General features: G+C 54.2%; 1 protein-coding gene across 2 annotated transcripts; it reads right to left on the bottom strand.

The window, feature by feature from the left end:
* Positions 1-1586: 1586 nt before the first annotated feature.
* Positions 1587-24072, bottom strand: PALD1 (phosphatase domain containing paladin 1). 2 transcript variants are annotated; one of them, XM_056352385.1, is made up of 20 exons: positions 23913-24071; positions 16075-16272; positions 15838-15940; positions 15476-15655; positions 15238-15402; positions 14943-15103; positions 14699-14774; positions 13898-14046; positions 13716-13812; positions 13502-13606; positions 10644-10739; positions 10304-10438; positions 9563-9679; positions 9297-9476; positions 8371-8568; positions 7859-7999; positions 7326-7397; positions 7000-7140; positions 3684-3839; positions 1587-1912 (listed from the first exon to the last, which is right to left on the bottom strand). In XM_056352385.1, the coding sequence occupies exons 2-20, from the start codon at positions 16257-16259 to the stop codon at positions 1763-1765; spliced, it is 2607 nt and encodes an 868-aa protein (XP_056208360.1). In that variant the 5' UTR covers positions 16260-16272; positions 23913-24071; the 3' UTR covers positions 1587-1762. The 2 variants fall into 2 exon arrangements, with proteins under 2 accessions (XP_056208360.1, XP_056208361.1); XM_056352386.1 differs by lacking the exons at positions 1587-1912; positions 3684-3839 and adding an exon at positions 3848-5634 and having other exon boundaries at positions 23913-24072.
* Positions 24073-25644: the final 1572 nt, after the last annotated feature.

Below are 25644 nucleotides of genomic sequence, written 5' to 3'. Positions count from 1 at the left end.
GATTTTTCAAGTTCAAACACATTTCCATCTCCAAGGCTTTTTTTTTTCCCAGGCAATTGCTTTTGCCCAACACTGGAAATCACTTGTTAAGATGGTGGGAAAGCGGAAAGTCTTTGAGTCTTTGAGTCGTGTCCGCTCCGCTCCACCCCCCCCCACCCCCCCGGTCCAGGTGATGCAAAGCTCCAGCCTTCATTACCAAGATTAAAGGGGCTGGGATTTCCTAAGCAATTAAAAAACCTGCCTAATTAAGTCAGGCTATTAGGCAAGACTTTCAAGGGTTACTGCCGGGGGCAGGAGAAGGGATTGGGTCTGCAGCCTGGCTGAAAGCAAAGGAGCCTGCAGGTAATTTTTTTAGTAAAGCAAGAGTAAATGGAGATGCACTGCAGTTCTGTGAAGATGGAAAGCACGTGCTCCATTACAAAGAAAAAAAAAGAGGAAAAAGTGGTATCAACAGCCTCTTGGAAATCACCGAGTCAACTGTCCTACTACATCAGCAGCAAATTATTTAAACATTGAAATACTTAGCGAGGGACAACATATTCAGGCAGGTATTTCTGCATTCAAAAAAAATGAAAAAAAAAGTAAACCCAAAATGTGTGGTTAAGTCAAAAAAACCAAGGGGACCCTTGGGAACTGGGGCTCTCACAGGCACAGCAGAAACCAACCCAATGTTTAAGAAAAAGCATCCCTTGCTATTTAAAAATGTTATTTTTCTTTCCGCCCTCCACCTTTGAATTTCTGCTGCCTGTGCCTCCCGCCACTGGCAGCAGATGAAAGCAGCTGCTGGGAGAGATGGAGCATGTGCTCCTGCTTTTGTGCTTCCCATCCTGTTTTATCATCCCTCCATCCGGGCTCCCGCCCATACCAGAGACTCCCCCATCGCCCCTCGGCTGCCAGGCTCCTCTCCCCCCCTGCTGCGAGGGAAGGGGGGGCATTGGAAACCTCATTTGCATCTTGTTTTGATTAAGTTAATTTTTCACTCTTCTGTTTCTCCATCCCTTAAAAAAAATAAATCCCTACATTAATTACGATTTTAAGTCTACTCTTTGCTGAGCAGCATCCCCTTGGCACTGAAAAGACATGTCAGGTGGGGGGCAGTGGGGACTCCCAAATCTGGCACCATGGCCCTTTCCCCCAGCTGCATCCTCAATTTAAAAAGTTGGGGAAAGAGCAACAAGATGCCCAAACCTTAAAAATATCCAGGTCTGCAGTGACCCAAGATCTCCGCAACTCCTAATCTAGGCTACAAGTGTTTATGGCTCCAAGTATACATACATACGCACACAGGGAGCCATAAAAAGATATCTCTGTGTGTGCATGTATATATATTTATATATATATGCATATATATGTGTGTATGTATATTTGTGTATCTGTGCATCTATATATACACATGGGTATATAAATATATATATATATGTGTGCATATGCCACACTGGTTTAGGGAGAAAGTTAAGATGATCTCAAAATATCTGGCACAATTCCGTGCATTCACCAACTTCAGATGCACCAACTTCATCTCAGCATTTCAGAGCCACTTTTTCCATTACACCCCACTCACAATTAAGCACTTGCCTAAAAGGATCGATTTTTAATTTACAGTATTTTTATTGCGTCCAAAAGAACACCAGAAATTCTCCCGTTCTAAGGCAGTTTCAGGGCTCACCCCTCCCTCCCCACACCCCCAGTTTTTGGGAAAAGAGCCTTTTTCCTTTGCCCCCCCGCCCCAGAAAGCAGTAGGGGGCCCCCCCACACCCTGATCCTAAATGAAGTCCCCACGGAAAGGGCGGGAGGTACCCCCCCGCGCCTGCCAGCGGCCCCGCAGCGTGCACAGGGGCTTGCCCTCCAGGCTCTCCAGCTCGGGGAAGCCCAGCTGGTTCAGGACCTCATAGACCCCAGCCACCGCCGCCACCTGAAAGCAGAGAGAGAAGAGATATTTAACTCACCCAGCATCCTCAGGATGCTTTTGCCACTTCCCAGGTGAAGATGCACAGGGAAGGACCCCAGCATCTCCACACATCCAGGTACCTCCCAGCCCACAGCCCCCCAGCTTTCTTCCAGCTACGGTTTATACATTTTATAAGCTGCTTCCTTGCTGCTGGGGTCAGCCGTCACAAGGTTTGTTGGCTTTGGCACCCTTCTGCCAAAAAGCTACAATGGTGCCTTGTTTTTGCTAAAAATGCAGGGATTATGCAGCGGGAAGGGGTGCTTTTGGGGTCAAAGGCTCCTTATATCTGCAGGTTGGGTGTGTTTCCCCACCTCTGGCAAACGGGGGGACAGGGGGCAGATGTAAACCCATGCAGGAAAGAAAGATGCAGTGTGAACGATGCACTTAAACCCATGCACCCAGCATCCAGCCAGCAGCAAGTATCACACATCTCCAGGAAAAGATGGTCCAGTCCCAACCACAACCTCCTGCCATGCTATGCAAACACCAGCATAGCCGGGATGCCACGCCGGGGTGGGCACCCCCCCACACACACTTCTCACTGTGGCCCGTTCCAGGGAGATGGGGCAGGGGGGACAGTGAGCAGAGCTGGCAGCCACCACTTTCATCTCCCGCCTGGCAGATCAAACATGCCAATACGAATTAGCGGTGCTGGCAGAAGCAAGCAAAGGGATGAGGTTTTTCCCACAAAAGGCAGGCACTGCTCACTTAGCACTGTGCAAACCCAGGGAGAAAAAAAACTAATCCCTGCATCATAGTAGAAGTAAATAATAAAAATAAATTAAATAATGAATTAAATAACAACAGAAATAAAATGCAGTAATAAAATAATAAATAAATATAGAACATAATACTAACATAATTAAAATTGCTACGTCCCCATCTTTCCCTTCTCTCCTTTTACTCTCCTCTCATGCAGAATAAGCCCCCAGGGAGCAGCACACCCACACTCCATGTCCCCCATCACTTGCACCACCTCCAAAGTCCTTTTTTTAAGTCTGAAGCATCTTTCTGCTGCAGAAAGCAGAAAGCAAACCCCCTCAATGCTTGCATAGGAAGCGACATGCCCCAAGTAAATCCAGCACCTATATCCCCCCTGAGCAGGAAATATGGATAATCTGGGGTCTCTCACCCCACCCTCCAAACCCATTTTTTCAGCTGGCTCCCAGTTCCCTTGAATGCCCACTGTCACCATCCCCATCCTCCTGGGCTCTCCCATCCCCTGTGCCACCTGCCCCAGCCAGGCAAGGCAAAGTGGGCCTCCTTTTAATTACTCTTTCCTTTCACTCTTCTGACCTGTTTGGCTGGGATATTGTATTTTTAATCTGCTGCAAAGAGACCAGATGTGGTTTGGGTGCAAGGAGAGCCAGCCAAGCTAATGAAGCCAGAGAGGGGCCCCGAGCAGGGTTGGCTGGTGGCCTCCCAGCCCCAGATGCTGCAATCACAGACAGCAGATCAAAATAAAACCCTGGGAAACTCAAAAGAGGAGAAAAAGGGCAGGTTTGGAGTGGGAGAGCACCTCATCCATGTGGTAGGGTGCCACCCATCCCCAGTGACCCGCCTGGTTTTCCATGACAGCCACCAGCCTGGTGATATGGGAGCTCGCCCAGAGCGATGCTCCCAACAACCATATGGAAATCATATATAAAATGAAGATGGGGGTCATCTTCTTAGCACCCTGTAAATATGAGGTTGAGTGAGGTCTTGCTGGCGGCTTAGACAGGGAAAGCCTCACCTCACGCATCCAGAGACTGAAGGGCCGCTGCCAGGAGTCCTTCTTCTCAAGATGCAGGTAGGCGTTGAAAAGGATCAGGTAGATATAGCGCTCCAGGTACTGCAGGCTCCTCAGCTGCAGTGTCCGCATCTCCTTCTCATCCTTGCCTGACTTCCCCTGGAAGGAGCAAGAGACTGGCTGAGATGCCTGTGGTACCCGCTTCAGGTGAGCATCTGAGAGGCAGCTCCTGCACCCAGTCTTCATCCACCATCCTGCTTGCCATCCCACATGACAAGTTTGGTGGTGAAGGACCCACAAGGACCTCTTGCCCAAGGGAAAAGCTACGTATGCCACTGCACACCGGCCCTCCGACCCCATTATCCCCCTGAGGAGCCCAGCCCAGCCCGCAGCCTCCTCCCTGCCTCTAGCCAAGGAGGGGGGACAACTCTGGGGACAAAAATAAGCAAATCCTTCCAGCCCCCTCCTGCTGTGGCTTGGCAGTCCAGGCTGTTATTACCTTGTGGTCTCCAGCATATAAAAACTTCCTCTTTACCATGCAGACCTCAAAAATAGATGAGGGATTGTTAAATGTGGGGTGTGTGTGTGCAGGAGCCAGGAATAGTTGCCCAGGTGCAAACTGTACCCAAAACCATGAGCTCCAGGACAGCAAAGCACTTCCCCAGGGCAAAAAAATCTGTCCCCTTCCAGCATTCCCCAGTCAGATTCAGCCACCCCCACTGGAGAAGGAGAGGCCATGGCAGCCACCCAGCACCCTGCTCTGAGGTTGGTGGCCATCACACCTTCTATTATTATTTTTTTTATATGTATAATTAATTATTATTATAGCTGTTATTTTAAGAACAGATGAGCCCTGCAGTGATGCCCCTTCCAAAAATTAATAAATAGAGAATAAACAGCCAGATGGCATAAGAGCCCTAATCCCACAGCCAATCCCACTGTGAACCCCGCAGACCATCCCAAAGAGCAGCAATTCCTTGTTCCGGTGCCAGCACCAATCCACCCTGAGGGACAAGCCCGCTCTGCTTTCTCTAGGTTCTTCCCCAGCCACCCGTTGCCACAGCATACAAACGTTTCCACCTGTGGGCTTTGAAAATTAGGGTTTGCCCAAGCCACCTGCACCTCAACGTGTGGCAGCACCAGGCAAGTGGTTCTGCCCTTGGAAAAGGTGTCTCCTCCACACGTGTGCACCAGTATTTGTAGAGAGCAGATCCTATTATCCTATTATTTATCATGTTATTAGACTATCCTATTTTTTTACTGTATTATCCAATTATTTATCATTTTATTATACCATCCTATTTCTTGTTTATTGTATTATCCTATTATTTACCATTTTCTTACATGCTCCTATTTTTTCCTCCCAGTTTGGGGCGGGAAGGGGCAGGAACAAACCAGAGCAAGTACCAGAGCACCTGTTCCTTCCCTCCTGCTTGCCCTAACCTGGCAAAGCATCTCCCAGCAGGCTCCCAAAACTACAAAGCAGTGTCAGCCCTGGGTGCACAGCATCCACTGCACGATGCTGCTGGTTTACCCAAACGCCGCGTTTCTCTAAACATAACCACAGGTTAATTAAAAGTCCATTAGGGCAATGCCTAGAATATACAATTCCCGTAATTCTCTTCTTCAAACTGCCTGTCACTGGGGAAAAAATAAAAATAAATAAAAATTACAGCATTTGCATGTGCCTTCCCCCAGCCCAGCAAAATCCAACGGGATGGATGGAGCAGCCAAAAGGGAAATGCAAAATGCAGGCAGTGACAAAAGGCTCTTCCTAGGGCAGAGGGTGCAGGGGAAGCGGATGACTCCCTCCTTATCTTGCTTTCCCACCGGGCTGCCAGGGAGAGTTGGATACAGCTGGCCCGGAAACAGGACACGGCCCAGGAACACCCATGTGCTGGTCCTGACTGTCAAGCGCCGGGAAGAGGGGCAAGGAGGTCACGGGAATTGTCTTCTGAAAAAAACCACACCAGGAGCCACCAGGTGAGCCTGCCCTGCCAGGGTCTTCCTCCTGGGACCCCCAAGGCTGAGTGTAGAGGCAGGAGTCAGCAGCAAGGCAGGGGATCATTCTGGGTCACCAGAGAGCATAATTAAATCCATAAGCAGGCAGCCACTCGTTTAGCATGGGAGTTTTTAGTTCTGCAGCAGCAAAGGATGCAATAAAGTAGGTGAGACTTCCCACCGACTATGTGGCTACCCCCTCATAATACATTAAGAGGAGGAAAATAACATAAAATTACTTATTCCAAATAATTTCACAGTAGCTACTGCTGCAAATAGTTGGGTCCCCAGTGATTTGTCCCACAGAGCTCAGGTTTTCTCTCCTAGCTCCCCACCCGCCCTAAAAAAATCAAGAGGACCCCGCCAACCTTATGGGGATAAATGCCTGGGGAGCCACGGATGTTACCGGGTGATTGAGTGCTTTGGTTTTAATTCCCCCAGTCAATCGTTTGCAGCCGTTAATTGAAAACACAGGTCAATGGCAGCTGTGGGCAAGAGCTGCAGCAAGGCATCACTGGTGGGGACATTGTGCAAACCATCCCAGGTAGGGACAGTGCCGAGCCCCCAGCCCCAAGCTCAGCCTTTCCAAGGCCCCATGAAACAGTTGCACAGTTTAAAAAAAAAACAACCAAATTAATAAAAATTACCCCTTCTCCCCTCCATCAGCCCCACAGCCATGTAAAACCAGGCTGCGTCCCACAGGCTCAGCCAGCAACAGGATGCCTCCTGTAGGGGCATGGATGGGTGCCTTCCCGAGGATGGGTGCCTTCCCGAGGATGAGTCCCTTCCCGAGCTCGAAGGAGCCAGAGGAGCCTTCGGGACTGGGAGCGGAGCAGGACGGACGAGCCCTGCCCTCTGCCGGCTGCACACTGCTGGACAGGCGGGATGCGGGCCGGTGCCAGATGGGAGGGATGCTGAGTGGGATGCAAGATGGCACCTGACAGGCAGGATGCTAGGTGGGATACAGGATGCTAAGTGGGATGTAGGATGGCACCCGATAGGCAGGATGCTGGCGCCAGATAGGCAGGATGCTGGCTGGGATGTGGGATGGTGCAGGGCACAGGACTGGGACAGATAGGTAGGATGCTGGCCGCAATGTGGGATGGCACCAGACAGGCAGGATGCTGGCTGGGATGCCGGCTAGGATGCAGGATGGCATCAGACAGGTGGGTGGCATGTGGGACAGCACTGAGTGACCATAACCGAAAAAGCCCTAGCACCTCTCTGGTGACAGGCCAGAAAGCTTCAGCCCAAGAAAACATCCAGCTTCACAGAGCCCTGCTGCACCCTCTGGGACTGGGGAAGAGGGCATGCTCACCTGTCGGTAGGTGCAGATAATTATTTCTCGGAGATGGTAGTGCATGGGTGTCATGGTCTCGCTGACAGTGTCCAGGGCCATGTCCACCTCCTTTTTCATCCGGTGACCATCTGGCAGAAGCTGGACTACCTTCATCACCACCTGGAGCATGGAAAGAAGCAGCTGGGGTTTCACCAGGTGCCTCCTCACCTTGACCTCACTGCTCCCTCCCTGCCTGGGAGAGGACATGGCCCCTCCAAACAAGCAGCTGTGGCTACTAAGGTAGCAATGAGCGGGCTCAGAGGAGGACCTCTAAAACAGAGTCTGACCAGAGCCCAAGGACTCACCTCAAACTCCCCTTTAGTATATTTGGCATCAGGCACGCTCACAATTTCCTCCTCGCTCATCTCGGGGATGCCCTAGGGTGGTCAGAGAAGGCTGGGCCATTAGAGTCTGCACAGCCCCAGCCCAGATGCCCAACAGCTGAGCAGAAATGCAGACCCTGAACGCAACCCACCGGGACCCCAGGCATCCTCCACCTTCCTTCTACCTGGACAGAGAAGACCCCACCATCCGCTCTGCAAGGTGAGACCCACATCTCTCCTGCCCTTAACCCTTCATCCTGAGGTAGGAGCTCTCAGGCAGGAACAGGGTAAAGGCTCACCAGGGATGCACCCACACTTCTCCTAGAGCTCGCTGGGGGCTAGGCATAGCAAGAGGCCAACATACCGGCGTCCACCCCCCACAGCACACCCTGGTCCTCCCCACACTCCTTTTCACCCTCCTGTTGTGCAACAGCTGCTGCAGGCTGTACTGAACTTCCCCAGCAGCCCCCACTCCAGCCTGACCCCCAGGGATAGCTGCAGATCCCAGTACACACATTGAAGTGCCAGAGGGTGAGGACAGCGATGACCATGGCCACGGTGGTCCTGCCCCGGCCACTGGAGCAGTTGAACACAAAGGCTGCCCGTGAGTCCTCAGCCAGGGCACTCTTCATTGCCTCCAGAAGCCGGTCAAAGTCCTGCCAGGGGCAAAACCAGTGGGTTTTTATGGGTGCAACCCACTGTGGGTCAGCACAGACTGCCCACCTCCCTTCCCCACCATGGGATCCCCCTCGTCCTACGCCCTCCAGGCTAAAATCCCTGGCTCCTTGCTGACGGATCCAGCCCAGCAGCCTTCCTTCCATCTCTGGCCAGCTAAAGGCACCCAGGGTCTCCACGCAAGCAATCTCCCAGGAGATCCTCCCTGCCCCAGCAAGCACCCTGCACCGAGCCTGGGCACACCACCATAGTCCCAGGGCTGGGTGGCACTGAGCACCCAAGTGATATTGACCCCAGAGCAGGAGGAATGGCTTAGGAAGGAGACAGCAGCACCATGCCATCCCCGGGGTACCTGCTCCTTGGGAGCGCAGAAGTCGGGTATGGGGATGCGGCGGTAGGTCAGCCCCTGGCAGGCATTCTTCTGCTGGCTGAATATCTCCTGTGTGGTCAGGCAGCTCTTGAACATCTTCATCTGCTTCTCCACCTCCAGGTACACCTCCAGCCACTTCTGGCACTTCAGCAGGTCGCCCTTCAGGGTAGCCTCTAGTTTCTGCAGAGGACAGAGAAACCCTAACTATAGGACCTGCTCCTCTTAATTTTTTCAGGATTTCAATCGTTTTCTCTTAGATGCAGGCTGACACCCCTCTCAAACACACCACATCCAACCCAAAACCTCACACTGGTTCCTGGTCACTGCTTCTGCCCAGGACCACGGTCCCCACTGTGCTTGATGGGAGCCCCAGGAGCATCATTTCCCACTGCCTCAGGCAGCTCCTCCCCACAGCCATGCTGCTGCTTGCAGCCCAGCTCCTCCACTGCCTATCTCCTCTAGAAACCCAGCTGGAAACATCTGCTCTCCTTTCCCCGAGTGCCTTTTACCCTCACTTTCAAGCCACGCTATAAATTCTTCGGGGGAGGATCTCCTCTTTGCTCTGCCTTTGCAAACTCCTACACAGTGACAGCGAAGTCAGAACTCCTCCTTTATTTTTGCAGTACAATAAAGAGCCAGTTGACCACTTGGTTTGGATCAGCTGGGCTGTCTCCAGCCTCCATCAGACATGGGAGCGCATGAGCCAAGCATGGCACCCGATAAAACTGCTGCCCCATATTGCCAAAAGAAAAAAAAAAAAAAACCAAACAAGCAGCCCTGGGGGGTGAGTGACTATCAAAGCCTGCAGACATTGCCCACAAGGGCTCCTGGGAAGGGGAGATCAGACCTTCATGGACAGGCAGGAACCCCTGCTGCACCCAGCATCTCCGCAGCAGGCAGGAGCTCACCTCCAGCTGCTGGGGCGAGGCAGCAGGCACAGGGATCAGCTCCTCAAGGTGCCCAGGCTCCCGCAGCGTATAGACCTGCTCATTCCCCTCCAGGACTGCTTCTTCCCGGAGGTTGATCCAGACGATGTGGGAGTGCTTCCTCTTGGCATCCGTCAGGTACCGCAGGACGCTCCCCAGGGTCTAGGGAAAGGAGTAGGCAACAGTGATGGGAGGGCTGGGACCCTGTTGCAGCTGAACCTGCATGCCATGGGATGCATGCCCCTCACCTTGGAGCTGGGCTGCGCAGTCCCGTAGACGGGCATCTTGGGCACCCGTCGGAAGTTGGCCACGCTCATCTCCTTGGCAGTGCTCAGCACGTCTGGGCAGAAGCGCTCATCTGCCACCTGCAGCGGAGCAGAGCCTGGACAAGGGGTGCACCTCCAGCATTGAATGTGCCCCCTCCCACTTATGGGTTTGCATGGGGGTTCCCAGCACACCACCACCTCTCACCCATGGTCCCTGCTCAGGTGAGTCCCCAAACCCTTCCAACACCAGCAAGCCAGGGCTCAAAGCCGGATCACATATTTCAAAGGTAGGAGATGCTCTTCTTGCAGCAAGACTATACCAAAGCAGCAGCAAACCACCAACAGCTCTGGCCTCCTTCACCCCACCACAGCCAAGGACCACCAAGAAACATGAAGCTGCAACTAGGCTAGCATCTTAGGCTCACAGCATGGGGTGCTCCAGCATCCCAGTACCCTGGGTCTGCAGGGCCAAACACATCCATGCGCACAAGGGGTCTCTGGCCATATGCCCAACCTTGCCAAGGGTGCCAGCATGACACAGACCCGAGACATCAACGCAGACCTGGAGACCCCAAGACTCAACACCTGCCCTACAACAGGGAAACCTCTTGCTTCTCCCACCCCACCAAACCTTTTTGAGGGCAAGCATCCCAGGAAGGTGCCGTTCCCAAGGGACAGTGAAGAGCCATCAGCCCCATCCCTACATCCAGGGTGGGTACTCACCAGCACTCGCGTGCCCCTGGTGATGAGGTCACCGGTGACTGTGAGCTCCGACAAGTTCATCTCTGCCTGCAGTCGGTAGAGCTCGGGGTGCCGGCACATCCACCTGCTGAAGCTGAGGGCAAAGCCCAGGGGGTACTGCCGGCGGGGGGCCGGGGAGGGATGTGCCGTCAGCCTGGGCTCACACCCCCTGCTCAATGCAACCCACGACCCCACTGAAAAAACCTGCATTTGCTTGGGAAACTCAGAGGTAAAGACCCCTTCCCTCCCACCACATAGGAAAGCCAAAAAAAAAGCAAAGGAGGGCTTTTTGGGTTGGGGGGCTGGTTGGTTGTTTTTTTACCTGCTCATGAAGGTAGTAGTTGAAAGCAATCAAGTAGAAATAGCGCTCGAGGCTCTGCAAAGTCCTCTGAAGGAAATACTCTTTGGTGCTGCTCCCCTGAAAGCAAAGGCAGGTGGGATTTGTGGTGCCCAGTGCCAACCAGTCCTGCAGCCCCAAGCAGACCAGGAGGCTGGGGAAAGCCCTACACACACTTGTCCGCAGCTGGCTTAGAAGAGAGACAAGCAAGCAGCGAACAGGCCAGAGGCATTTTTTCGTGGAGCAATTTTGAGGGGGGACGAGGGGCAGAAATGCCATTTAAGCCATTCAGGTTTTTTGTGTGCTCATGCTAATTTCACTAAGCTATTTGTTTGGAAAGAAACCACTTCTCAGTGAGACCAGGGCCAGGGAAACTACAAAACCCAATTTGGAACATAGTTTTTTGATACTTTTTTTTTTTCCTCATGAAACATTTCAAGTTTTCCATATTAAATGATGCTTAAAGACATAAATTCACATTTCAGCTCAAAAAACCCCTTGCCTTTAGCCCAAGGACACACCGGGAGTGGTTCCAACCAGACCCAAGGGGCATTGCTGTCCTAGGGAGATACGCTGTCTAGATGCTAAAGGGAGACTCAGACCCAAGGGGAGGGGGTTGGTTAATACAAGGTCCTGCTCCCACCCCAGCCACCTCTGTAGCCTTCGGTCAAGATGCTCAGGTGGCAGCATCCCTGGGGAGAGAGGTTGCTGTGCCAGCAGTGCCATAGGTAGGGATGTGGGGAGCCTGCCAGAGACATCACCTTCCAGCCCTGCACTCCAGATAATGTGCAGAAGCATCTTGCTGCCTATGTAGCTGGCTTCAAGCAAGTTCTCATCTTCATCATTACCTCCCCAAACCAGGTGCACGCCCCAGCACAGCTATCTCCTCAAGGTGACGCAAGCTCAAACTCTCAGGATTTTCCATAACTCAGCAACCACCCCCATGCTGCCTCAGGGCAGGGGTTTGTACATCTGAGCATCCCATCCAACAAATTAACCTGCAACACTGGCACTAGCAAATGATTACCCAGTATGGGATCCACGAGCATCCCTGGAGAGCCCATCAGAACCCCCTCCCCCAGGTATAATGGAAAATCCTCTAAGACAGAGCTGTGTATGTACAAGGATTGGCTTCGTAAGCAAGGTTTGCGCATCTGACATTACATGGCTGACTCATGAATATTTACTTGTTCTCCACAAGAGAAATCCAGCCTGCTGTCATTTATCAAGAGGCAGGGCAGCAGGCTTTGCTCAGGAAACTCAAAACAACACCTGTAAGGATGGAGCAGTGCTGGGTTTGACAGCAGAGCAGTGCTTCTCCCCAGGCACTCAGGTTCTTGCAATAAAAACCAGCCCTGTGCTCTCACCCAAAGCAAATCTGTTAATATTCCCCTCAAATAGGCTTTTGATGAAAAGGAAGATGATCCTCTTGCATTTCAGCCATGGAGAGCTGGGTACTGTGGGGGTCCAGCAGTGGCTCAGCATCCCACACCCAGATGCACCTACCCCTGCATCACCATCGCCTGAGGACTTAGATCTCCGCTTTTGCCTCCCAACACAGAGCAGAAACCCACAGTCCAGGGTGACATCATTCATCCGTGCCCAGAAAAGCCTTTCCTCTTCCCAAAATCAAGCAGGGCTCCACAGCTCACCCAGCAAAGTTCCCCGATACCACCTGCAGTCCCTCCAGCCCTACCAAGCTCAGGCTGGTTTTTTGATGGCTGAGCATCAGCCCCTCTACCCTCCTCATCCTCCCCCCCACCCCAGCACATTTTCCTGGCTCTTTGCCATTGTTTAAACCTGCTCTCACTCCACACAGACTTCAAATAAACACTCCTCATAGCTAATTTATGGCGGTCCCCCAGCAATTTGTTTCCCCGGTGTTGACGATGACATAGAGCAGCCTTTCCCCCATGGGAAAAAGTTGGGGGCAAAGCTTCAAGGCAGCAGGAAAATCCCCTGCCCCATGCCTAAGCTTCCCTCACTATACAAGAGAGCACCTACCATCACACAAGCAGCACCAAAAATACCCAAATCCACCCTAAAAGGAGACCTGGGGGATAAAATTTGTGGTTTGCCACTGAACACCAAAAAAGTGACAGTTAAATGCTTTCTTTTCCCATCACTTAATTATTTTCGTGCTGTTTTTCTGCTCCAGACTATTTGCTTTGGCTGCACAGCACCTGTTTTTAGATTGCCCTTTACAGCCAGCCCCAGCACTTCCACTCCACATTCAGCATTTAAATGGGAAAATTACTCTCCAAAGAGGTTGAGATGGGGCAGCACTTCCATCTAAGCATCCTCCCTCCCTCGCCTGGGTGAGGGACCCCGTTGGACAGGGGAGATCACAGCTTTCCAGCACCGAAAACCACGCTTGATGACTTTCCAAAACAAAGGGGGAGGGAAAATCTACAGATAGAAAAGCTTCACCTTTATTGACTATATTTGCAGGAAAGCCTCTAAGCAACAATCCCTCCCAGCTCCTGAGGACTTTTACCAGCCAGGCTGGTATCAATTTTCCAATTCTAGAGCTGACAAAACCAGGGCATGGGATATTATTTGCCCCTGAGGTCATCTACCAGAAGCAGCAGTGAAGCCCAAAACAGCCAGCTTTCCCCCAAATCCCAGCCTACTCTGTTTTATGGCTTTTAAAAAACTGGGGGGAGAAAAAAAAAAAAGAGAAGCTCCACAACCTTTCAGGTTTCATGTTGCTGGGAAAATTCCAGCTCACAGGAAGCTTCAGATTTCCAGAATTTACATTCTTCTCATCCCCACGCAAGAAGAGCTTGATAAATTACCCCATACAGGTGGCTTGCATCTGAGCAATCCTCTAATTAACGTACCTGGATCTGATAGTCCTCTCCAATCCCTTCCAACTTCTTCTTGTACTCATAGATGGCTTCCTTCATGTCATGCATCTCCGAGCAGGAGACGATGGCACCATCCACCTTGTGAGGAGCAAGCAGAAAGCCACTCAGCGAGCCCCAAACTGGGGGGACACACCGACCTCACCCCCACCCACCCACTCTGCCAGGGGTTTTGACGGCACCCCCTTACCTCCTCGACTATCTGCTGGCCTTTGGGGACCATATCGATGAAGGTCTGGATGACCCGAAGCCTGTCCCTGGGAGATGTTTTAGGTGGGTGGGGGAGGCTGGAGTAGGAGAAGAAAGAGATCAAACCAGCCCCAGGGGCACGGGCATCCCACCCACCCCAGCCCCAGGGGCTGCCCCTCTTACTCGGGCTTCTGGGAAGCTCCTCGGTGGTGGTGGAGGACAAGTGTGCCCATGGCCATGGCCAGGTTGGTCCTGCCCACGCCAGTCTGGCAGCCAAAGAGCAGCGCTGGTGGGGGTCTGCCAGGGTCCCGCAGCAGTAGGCTGGGGCTCTCCTAGGAGGGAGGGACAGAGGGATGAGGACCACAGAGACATCCAAGAGAGCCACATCTGCCACTGCAATAGCCAGGGTGGAGGTGATGGCCCTGCCCAAGCACGGAGGGGTGGGTGGCACCTCCCCTTTGCTCAGGGGACAGTGTGGATGGACAAGGACAGCACAATGGGCAGTCCACCCACTGCATTCCCCTGCCCTGTGCCCTCTCCAGCCACTGGCAGATGTTGGCTTGTCCACTCCACTAGAGCTTCCCACCATCAGTCCCCAAGCCACTGAGATTTCATCTCCCAGGCTGAAATAAAAAAGAGAAGCCCCACCATCAAAAGCCTTTGTAACAAATCCAGCTAATTTCTCCCAAATCCATTCAGGGAAGAGCCACCTGCGTAGGGATGCTGGGAAGTGGAGAGGGATGGCCACCTCCAGTCAGGGGTACGGACAAGCAGCTGGACAACACAGACCTCTCCAGCAGGGTCTACAGCAATGGGAATGGGATGCCACCACAGACACAGGCACCCTCTAATAGGCAGTGTAAAGCCAAAACCAGAAGATGCTCTCAGGGAGTCATGCTCCCAGACATGGCGTGCTTGCTCAGGCACACGAGCAAATCGCAACCCAACACGGCCCCGTGGACCAGGCGCTTTTCCTTGGCTCACCCTGAGGAAGTGGATGAAAGCGTCGAACTGCTCCTCCAAAGGGGCTCCCTCAGCGGGCAGGGGCAGCCGGTGGTACCTGCCGGGCACGGGGACAGCCCTTGTTAGGGGGAAGGGGCCACCGCGGGGGGTCGTCCCTACCGCAGTGGAGGACATGTGGCTTAAGAGGGTATTAAGAGCCCAGCTTGCAAAAGCAAAACCACCAACTACACATGAGGAGGAGGAAGAGGAGGAGGAAGGGCAGCACCTGTAGGAGGGCAGGAGGAAGATGGGTCTGCGGTAGACCTCCTCCATCACCTGGATGTCCTCCTCACACTGCACCCGCACGGTGTGGGGCTCGTCCCGCAAGCACTCAATGTCGTTGTAGACATAGTAGACGCTCTCACTCAGCTGCGCGAAGTCATGGATCTAGCAGAGATGTGGACCTCCGTCAAAACCCACAGGACTCCCACCACCTCAGCAACCCCTCCACTTATCTTTCAGCCGGGGATGCATGCACCCCATTACTGCTGTGGTCATGACCCCCTCCCATCCCACCTCACCTCCTTGCGGATGGCCAGCTCCAGGCTCTCTGCCCGCAGCCCACGCTGCAGACACTGGAGGTTCTCATGCAGATTCTCCTTGCCCCGGGGGGTGTAGGACACAAAGTCCCCCTCCAACTGCAGGAAGACCACGGGCTCCTCGCGCACACAGAAGAAGATGCACTCCTGCAAAGAGGGGGAGAGGTTGCCCAAAGGTTCTCCTGCCTTTTTCCACCCCAGTTTCCACCCTCCCACCAACCTTGTGGCCCCCTCTCTGCAGCTTCTGCAGCACCAGCTTGAAGCCGTTGAGGCTGGGTTGCCCCATGCCGAACACGGCGTAACCTCCTTTGGCTTGTCGGAAATTGGGAGCGCCGCAGCTGCCGGTAGTGTTCAAGACGTCTAATTTGCCATATACATCCCTGACCATGAAATATTTTCCCTGCAAAACAAGATGGGCAGAGAGGAGATGGGGAATAAGTGGATTTGAGCAAGCCGGCTTGAACGCAGCTGGGAAGAAAAGATGACTTTTCTTGGTGATCTTCAAAATTAGCCGCAAAAAACTCTGAGGTCTCCAAACCCCAGGCTGAAATGGGTTCGGCATGGGGTGGCGGTGATGCTGACCTGCACAAGGTAGTGTTCCAGCATGGTCTCAGAAATGCGTCCCACCGTGTAGTTGGCCTTCAGCAGGTCATCATGGATCTGAAACTCCTCCCTGCAGTTGTACCTGTAAAAGCCACATGCGGGTTGGCAGAAGAAAAATTAACGGCATAGGTACAGATTAGATAAAAAAGCATTATTTAGGGAAAAGAGTTCAGAAAAATAAAGGTCTGGAGCTGCAAGAGGCCACCAAGGACTTACGTGATGACCACGGGTGCCACCTTGTTGGTGATGATGGACTTGGCCTTGCTGTTGTGGAGCCCCAGGGTCTGGAAGGAGTGGATGCTGAGGGAGCGCTGGTCCTCCATGCTGCCGTCACCCGGCACCCTGCTCTCCAGGGGAGATGCCGAGACTGCCTGCTGTGCCGCACTGGCGGTTGTACCCATAATCCGCGGGCGGCTGTGCCGGGGCGAGGCGGCAGCGACCGTGGGGAAAAACAAGGAGGGAGGGAGAGGGAGGAGGAATTTTTTTTTTCAGCTGCTCCTGGTTTGGGAAGGGAAAATCCTGGGCAGGAGCAGGGCACCCCCCCGCCAACAGCCGGTGAGGAGAGGCCCGTTTGGGAAGAAGCGCTAAGCCAGCCCTTTCCCTCCCGATGCTGCAAAGGGCTTTCTTCCTCTCTGCCTGCCTGCCACGCGGCGCTCTCCGTCAGGGAGGGTCTGGACCCAGAGCAGCCAAAAGTGGGGCTGACAAGGTCAGGGGGAAGGCAAAATGCTGGATCTGGCCCCTAAAACCTGCTGAGTCAGCAGATGGCACTGAGGAAGGACACAGTGGCACAGCTCTTGGACTCATCCTCCACTTTCCCAGCACCTGTAACTCGCTCCAGGGTCCTTCCCCACACAAAAAATGCTTGAACAGCAAGTAAATATTACTAAATATTTAGTAATTTAGGAGCTGCCCAGTGTGCTTGGAGCAGTGAGCAAAGCTCAGGGAGGTTGCTCCCAGGTCCAGGCTGTGCATGCGTGTGCATGCACACACATGTGTTGATGCACATGCAAGCAAAGGAGGAGCCACAGGGTAATTGTGAAGTGCCCTCGTGATTTTGCAGCCTCAGAAGTTGTGGTCAGCAGCAAAGCAGAAAGGTGTCCCCCACGCAGCAATAAATAATCCTGCAGTCCTGGCAAAGCCACTTGATCGCACGGGAGGCATCAGGAGCCTTGAGGCAGCGGGATGAGAGATTTCCTCCAGCTATTAACGAGCAAATCTGAGAGCTGCCTTTAAAGCAGCCGGTTATTCCCACACTGCAGGAGCACCCTCTCCCCTAGGGCAGGTGGGGACCCCAAAAGCAGACTCCCCCATCCCCAAGGAGCTCATCCCTATACAAGGATGAAAGCAAAAGGGCCAGCCCAGGGCGGGGGAACTGGCGGTGGCCAGGAGCATCCTGCCACACTTGACCGGTCCAGGACAATGCGCCGACTGTTTGCGCCAGCCAGGGCCGGATCCTGGTAACCAAATGAAGCAAGAGATGGCAAGGGGGTAGCCTGGAAAAAACCCAAAACTCTGCCCACCCCTACCAAAATGGTCCCAAATAAAATCTCCTTTGTACTGATGCTACATGGGGAAAAACCCTGGCAGCATCCAAAGGGAGACAGTACCTGCTCGGTGGCAATGCACAGCGCTGGGAAACCCGGGGTAGCTTTAACCCAGTCCTACAAATGCCTTTGCAGCTGCTTCTGCTGCCTTGCAAGCAGGACAGGATCAGCCCCTTACTGCAGTCCCAGGGAATGCGATGCCCCCAGCAGCTGCAAATGCTTCAAGGGGGGGAAAAGCCTCCGGAAAATGTGCTATTTTGAGACACCCGTGCCCCAGCATAAATTTTCCCCTCCTCCCCATCTTCCTTCCCTGCTCCACAGAGAACTTGTTGCTCTACCGTGTATTTTCTGCACCATTAGGCAGCCTGGCTTCTTTTACACATAAGAGAAGGGGAAAAAAATCCCAGCTGTTTCAGACTAGTGCCATTTCTCCAAGTCCCCTTATGTGTTTCTTTCACATGAACACTGTCAGGGCAAAAATAAAGAAAAAAGAAAAGAAAAAAAAATAGGGAGGTTTCAAGTATTTCAGAGCAGGCGCTCGTGGCTTTGGAGAGCTCAGCCAGCAAGCAGGAGGGGGGCATTCAGCCAGGATGCTTTTTTTCCTTATTTTGCTCAGAATTGGTGCATCTTTTCAAAAGCAGTTGGCACAGCCCAACAAGCTCTACCAATTCCTCTGGGTTTGCTCCAGCATCCCCATGCTGGGGGGTGGAGACTCACCCCCCAGCCTGCAGGCAGGCACGGGCAGATGCTGTATTTCCTCCATCCTTTACCCCTGCTGCAGTCACCCACCTTCACCGTAGATCCCCCCCGTGTTTTTTTTTTTTCCCCAACAAACCACACCAGCAAATAATAGACATAAAAGACACCAGGCAGATTTGGAAATGGTCTTTCAAACCACAAAATGAATGGAGAGAGGAAATCACATTACAGTTGCTTTCCCCTGCTTGGCTGGGCAGGCAAAAGCAAGCATCTTCTAGAAAAGCACCAAAATTACCCAAAATGGGTGCTCCGGGCAACCATGGGAACCGCTCTAAAAAGGCAAGGGAAGAGGGAAGCACTGCTTATCCATCTGGGAGCAGCTATTTACTGGTATTGCTGCATCTGACAGGAGTGGGAGGGCTTACACCCTCCCAGTGCCCAAGCTGGGACACAAAATGGGTTGGGTAGGGAAGCAAAACCCTGTCCCAGGAAACAAGATAAAATGATCTTGCCTGAAAACTCTCCCAAATATAGCTGGTGGCTGCACCGAGAAGAGATGCAATGGAGCCACCATCACAGGCCAGCCAAGGTGGGGCAGGAGCCCAGGGACCAGCCCACCAAAGGGCTCTGGATTAGCCCAAGTATCAGGTGGTTTTCCCCAACAGTTGAACACAGTTAGCAAACACTAAGCAGGTGCTTAGGCAGGCAACTTATCCTTAAAAAAAAGCTTCTTTTTTTTTTTTTTTTTTTTTAATTTAACCTGTTTTTTAAAGAACCCCACAGCACCCAACATCCCGGCCTGATGTTAAGATCTGTGTTATTCCCAAAAAATCAGCCAAGCTGGTGGGGCTTTACCCTGTTTCCATGCCACTACAAGAAGTTAGGAGCCTCAGATGCAATTCACATGGATCTTACGATGGCATTAGCCATCAGCTCGGACAAGCCAGTTTTGAGCATGCCTTCCCTTGTGTGAAGCTGTATTTAAGGGTTTCCTTGCTAGGGAAAAGGATGCAGAGACAAACCCCCCTGCACAGCACCCTTGCCGCCTGCCTGCATCTTCTCCCCAAGGCAAGGGGCGCAGGGACAAACCCCCAAAATACTCACCCAGCCAGCTCATCCCCTCACAGGCACTCAACAAGCCTATTCTCACAGACCTAAAAGCCAAGCCTGAGATAAATGGTGGATGTGGCTTGTCAATAAAAAGCTCATTTTCTCCCCAGCCACAAAAAGGACCGACACCCTGCAAGAGCACATCCCAACCAAACAAACCAGCACTGTTCTCCAGGTGTTTTGCTTAAATTCAAAGCCTCAGCGGCCACCGGTTAATTATTGCTGCTGCCTAACAAGAAAGCAGAGCTTCTGGTAGGCAATGTATAGATGCTTCCCTTCCCCTGCAGACCTCCCAAGATCTGCCAAGCCCAGGCTGGGTAGGGAACCCTGGAAAAGCCACAGGTAGCACCAGGATGCTGCTTGAGCATCCTGAGAGATGATGCATGGGTTCTGCGGCCTCTTCCCCCTTAAGTCACGGTTATGTACAGTGCTCAGCCCCCACCTCACAAAGCTGCTCCTCTCCCCCGCTGTCCGGCACAGGGGTTATTCCCATGCCCAAGGACCTGGCGAGGACTCAAAGCTGGAGCAAACAATGGACTAAATATAGTGGGGGGTGGCTGGGCTGCAGCTGCAGGATGCATCTGCCCTGGCTGCCGCACTGAGGAGGAAGCGTGCACTTGCCTGGCTGCCTCATTGTCAGCGGGAAATAAATCAAATAAATCTCCCTCCATGCATCCTCAGGTTATTTTATAGGTTTTTTAAATAAAGCACAAAGCCCTTTGGGAAGCAGCAGCAATTGCAGCATCCTCCTAACACATCCATCCCTCCCTTGGTGTGGGGCAGCCCCAGCAGCTTTTCAGCACTGAGCCGGCATGGATGAAACCTCGAGGGACCGGAGGGCACCGGCACCGCTGATCCAAGCAGGGAGGCAGGAAACACCACAGTAGCCAGCAGGAAGCCCCAGCGCTGCCGCAGGGGCATCACCGAAACCTGGAGGAAGCACTGGAGCCAAGCCTCCTGCCCCGGCGTGCTCTTTAACCCTCTTTTTCAAAAAACAGTGAAAATAAAACAACACACAAACATCAAGCCTTTTGCCAGGGGAGCCTGTGTGGGTTGGGAGATAGCCCGGAGCAGACGCTGCACAGAACTGAGCTCCTGTTGTTCCAGGTGATGCCAGAAAAAAGCAGCTCAGCTTATTAAAAACAACATAAAAAAAAAAAAAAGTGAGAAATAACATATTAAGCCATGGTTTCTCTGAAACGTATCGTTTGCCCACCAAGGTGCAAGGGCAAAGGTGAAATAAGGCAAGGAAATAACACAACCCAAAATGCTTTAAACCAACCCAAAAGCGCTTTGCAATAGGGAGGTAAAGGCTCTGGAGAGCCAACTTTGTAGCAGACAGCTCTGGTTTTACAAGCCTTGATTGCTTTATTATTATTTTTAAACAAGCAAAAGCAAACGGCCTCCATTCTCATCAGCTCCAGGCTCCTTGGAGAGCCAGCACTGACAGCCAGAAGTATAACTAAATAACCAGCATTTCCTAGAAAGTACTGAGGTATTTCTCAATCAGGCTGAGATTGGTGCTGCCGATCCCCTACACACCCTGTGCTCCACCACCAGCACCTGCCAAGGAGAAGGGAAAAGCATCAGTGCGATGCCTTCCCCCAAATCAAAGTGGGAGCACCAGAATAATGAGGACTTCATGCTTCACACCCCCTTCCCGACGCACTTCTGCCTTTTGGCAGAAAACTGAGGGCCACATCCCTGTCCTCCACATGCCCAACCCACCGTTAGTTCCTTCGTTTAAAAGTCCTTACCCTGAAGTCAAGGAAAGCTGTTTGAGATAAGGAGGGGGGGGAGAAAAAGAAGGCATCCAGGCACATCCAGCCACTGATGGAAAGGATGCTGGTACCCACTGGGAGGTACCAGGAGTGGTACCTGGGCTGCAGCTCTTGCTCCCAAACCTGGTTTGCAGTGAATTATTGATCAGCAGCATCAAACCTTTGTTGAGAAGCAAAGCCCAGGTGACGCACTGGAGGAATTAAGATATAAAGGTGTCTCATCAGCAGGACATGGCTTTTTCAGATGAGCCACCTCAACTTTGCAAAAAGCCCACCTATAACAGCTAAAACCAGCCCCAGTACAGGATGCCCTTTGGACGAGCAGCTATCATATGCACACTCTCTCCTCCAAAAAAACTCCTTTACTTTTTTAAAGACCCCTGGCAGGTCCTCTCGCATATCACACCGGTCCCTGAGGTGCTGATTCACAGCCCAGAGGCGAGAGGCAGCTCACAGCACGCAGGAGACACTCCAGCTGCCTGCTATTGAAGTGAGGGGTTTTATCAATGAGCATCAATGGGAAGAGGAACAAAGCCCTGATTTGCAAGCGCCAGCACTGCCAGTAGTGCCATCAGCTCACTGCCAGTGGTTTCAAGGTCTGCAAGCATGCTTACTGAAGAGTTTCATTTCAGTGGTGCAACAACAACAAAAAAGCCATATGGGTTGGAGATAAAGGCCGGAGGCATCTCCAAAGAGAGGACCGACCTGTGGAGGAAGAGGAGGTTTCCTCCGACACCAAATACTCCCCAACTCACCAGGAAGCACCACAGCACCACGCCCAAACCTGCTCTGCCAAATTTTTCACCCTGTGCCATTTCCACCTCCTCCTGCAGGTTTTGCAGCGTGACCCCACTCTGGATGGCAGCAGAGGGGGTCCCCACTGGGGACCCGGGGGTGGCACCCATGGCACAGTACCCCGCTCCCAACCCCGGGAGGCTCAGTGCCATGACCAGCCTGACCAGGGCGTTTCGGGAAGGCGAGGGCTATGATTTTGTGCTATTCATAGCTAACCACCGGCTCCCCTCCCGACGGGGAGGGCTGGCGGAGCAACAGGACGGCTCCATTTACACGAGGCTGCTTTTCAAAGCCATCAAAGCCAGGCTGCTGCAGGCCACACCTTTTGCAAGACAAGCGGCACCTTATGCGCACCAGCACCCGCCGTCGCACGCGCCTTTGCACGCTCTCCGCGGTTTGCATGCGGTTTGCATGCGGTAGTGCACGGGGCTCGCTCTCCCGGGCTCTCTTCTCCCCCACCCTGCTCTCTTAAATAGTGAAATCAAGCAAATCCCTGGGGGTATTTGTTCACAACAGAGACCTGCCGGTTATTTTTAGGCTCCGTGTCATTCGTGCAAAGACATAATCACTTCCTGCCTTCCAGGAAGGAAATGTCCCACCACCGCTGCCTGCATGCCTGCCTGCTCCCTCCTCAGGCAATGCCTGCCCGGCTCCCAGCCCACCCAACCCCAAAACCCATTGCCCCTCCATCCCGGAGGGAGTTAACAACCAGGACGCAGCCTGGGATGTCACAAGTGCCAAGGTCCAAAGCTCTGCAGGGAGAAGAGGGGGGTGTTCACCCCCCAGCGCCGAGTGATGCGGCAGGGAAAGGGTAGAGGAAGAGGTCCGGAAAAGTCCAGCAGCCATAGGAAATGCAGCCTGGACACAGTTTCTGAAAGTTTTCAGCCCTGACAGCTACAGATGCTGGGCAGCAGCTCAGCAAGGGCAGGCAGCCTTTCCTCATAGAACATCCTCCTCATCCTGGCTCTGCCCGGGCACATCAGCAAGTGTGACCCCATCCTACATGGGGGTGGGAGCCCACCAGGCTCTGCGATGTACCTGGCACGCACATGCCAGTGGAAAACCCGTTAAGTGATCCCAGGTTTCCTGCTCCTCCTGAGCTCCCCAAATGGAAGGCTGCAGAGCCAAACCCCAGACCAGGATGCTCCCCAAGCATGGAAGGGACTGCAGTTACATCTGCTCCTCTTCCTCCTCCATCTTCATCCTCCAGCAAGGAGCCATCCCACAGTTCCCCACTTCAGAGCCTGCTACCCAGATGGCTTTTGGGGGTATAAGGGAGGCAACCAAGGGATGCAAACCCTAAAACTCACTTTGGGGCACTCCAGCCGCAGCGAGCACGGCTGGCACCACACGGCAGACTGCCGCACTGGGCTCAGCGCCTGGGTCAGCCGCCTGCGGGGCCGGCTTCCAGGCAGCAAGAGGGAGGAAAAAGCCCCTTTTAAATAGCAAACAGGACTGCAAAGGCACAAGAGCTGGGAGGACGCCGCGGGGCGGATGCTGGGCCTCACAACTAGTTACCCGTCTATTTTCTAGAGGTTTGAAGAACTGAGGTGGCTGCAGAGACACCCTCCTCGCCGGAGCTTGGGCACCTCATGACCATGCTGCGGGGTTTGTGTTCCTGGGGCACATTAAAGCTCCCTCCCATCGCCCCCCACCTTGGCTCTGGGACGAGGGGACCCCTGCCCAGCAAGCACCCCGGGCCCCGCGGGAGGAGGCTGCTCCCAGCAGCACCATCCGCCCCGCCCGCCCCCGAGCAACCCCCGAGCTGCCGCCCGGCTCCAAGCCGATACCCCACGGCTGAGTCTTCCCCCTCCATCCCCCTCCCCACGCAGCCGGCTGGGAAACGACACCCCCTCCCACCTCCAGGAGGGGTTGAGCGGGGGAGCCGGTCTCAGGAGAAGGCGGGGGATGCCCGGGCCCAGAGTGTTGGGGGGGGTCCCTGGTCCCGGGGGTGGGGGGATGCCCGATCCCGGAGCGGGAAGAGGATGCCCGGCGCCGGGAGTGGGGGGAGGATGCCCGGCGCCGGGCCGGGGGGGGCGGAGGATGCCCGGCCCCGAGTGGAGGAGGGGGGGATGCCCGGCCCCGGAGGGATGTGAGATGTCCGGCCCCGGGGACAGCGCGGTACCTGGCGGCGGCTCCTGGCTCAGCTCCCGCGCCGGGCTGGCCGCGCCGTCGGGCGCCCCATGGGGGCGGCGGGAGCGCGGTGGCGGGAGCGCAGCCCCGCGGCCGCCCCGACCGCCGGAGCCTCGGCGGGGGGAGGGGGCGGGGGCGGAGGAGGGGCAGCGCTGCCGCTCGGCCCCGCGCCGCGCCCCCGGCGGCCCAGCACCGCCCCCCCCCCCGGGACAGCCCCCGGGCCCGCCCCGCCCCGCCGCGCTGCCCCCGCACGTCGCACCCCGCACGGCCGTCACGGCCGCAGCACCGGCGCTCTTAGGGACCCCTGGCGTGCGCCATCCACCCCCCGGAGAGCCCCTGGCATGCAGCATCCCCCGGCCACAGCACTCATCCCCTTGGGGACCCCCTGGCACCCACCGCCCGTGCTCTCAGGGGCTCCATGGCATATTCCATCCACCAGCCACAGCGCCCATCCCCTTGGGGACCCCCTGGCACACAGAACACCCCAGCCACAGCACCCATCCCTTTGGGGACCCCCTGGCACACAGAAGCCACTGCGCCCATCCCCTCAGGGACTCCCAGCACACAGCATCTCGCAGCCACGCTGATCCTTCACATCCCTTCCTGGCGTCAGCCCCCTGGGACAGACAGTAGCCTAGCAGATGCCACCACCCCAGCCAGGTTCAGAAGGACAACAGCAGTTTTGGCAACGTCAAGGCACCGCCTGCACCTCTCAAAGCCACAAAGCCCTTTGCAGAAATGGAAGAGGAGGGAGGGATGCGTGCAGTGGAGGCCAGAGTGAGGGATGCTACTGGATCCAGGCTAGGTGTGAAATGCCTGCAGGGAGCCCCTGCTCCCCTGCTTTACCATGCCAAGGGGGACTGCTCCCCGAAACTCACACAGGGAAAGTAAAGGTCCAGCACTAGCTTCTGCAAGCACTCAGCACAAGTGTTAAAAGCAGGCTGAGACCTGAACAGAGGAATCTGTTAACTTTAAGCCTCCTTGCAGCCTGCTGGTGATGGACACCCCCCCTACCCTGCCCAGCCCCTGTTCATCTCCTCTCCCCGGTATTGTTGGACAGCCAGGTCCCAGGGCTCTTCACCACAGGTAGGGTGGGAAGCAGCTGCTCTAAGCAGAGCTGGATACATAGCACCCCTTTCACAGACCCAAACACTGCCTGGCCTGAGCAAGCCATCTGCAGAGCCTCCACGCTTGGTCTTGTGTGAGGCTTTCAGGGCATGATGGAGAGGGTGTAGACCTGGAGGCAACTTCTGAAATATCAGGGTAACTCCAGTCCCCCTCTCAGAGCAATCCCTCCTTGACTGGGCCAGTCAGGCACTTGGGAAAATAAGGCTGCTGCCCCCCCAGCAGCTCCCCAGTACATAAAGGCACCGTGGTGGGCTCTTGCAATGGCTCTGCTGGTCCAGCATCAAGCTCTGCTCATCTTCTGCTGGTTTCAGTCACAGCACAGAAGAAAGCCACGAGATGACTTCAGTCTTCCCTTGATGCCAACAGGCATTGCACTTATTCCACTGTGGCAAAGATGCTATTTGAGCTAATCCATAAAACCCCAATTCCTTCTACTCCTAGCTGCCTTCCCCCATTTCATTTGGGTTGAACTCTGAGCCCTCAGAGGGTTCCATCTAGGAGGAGGACCCCAGCCTCATCTCCCTCAGAGACCCTCAACACCCCAGCTCTAACAGTCTTGCTTGCACCCAGCACCATCCATGGCCGCCGCACTGCTC

The sequence above is a fragment of the Falco biarmicus genome, chromosome 9 (assembly GCF_023638135.1).
Source record: "Falco biarmicus isolate bFalBia1 chromosome 9, bFalBia1.pri, whole genome shotgun sequence".
Lineage (NCBI taxonomy): Eukaryota > Metazoa > Chordata > Aves > Falconiformes > Falconidae > Falco > Falco biarmicus.
This window is presented reverse-complemented; position numbering and strand designations above follow the sequence as displayed.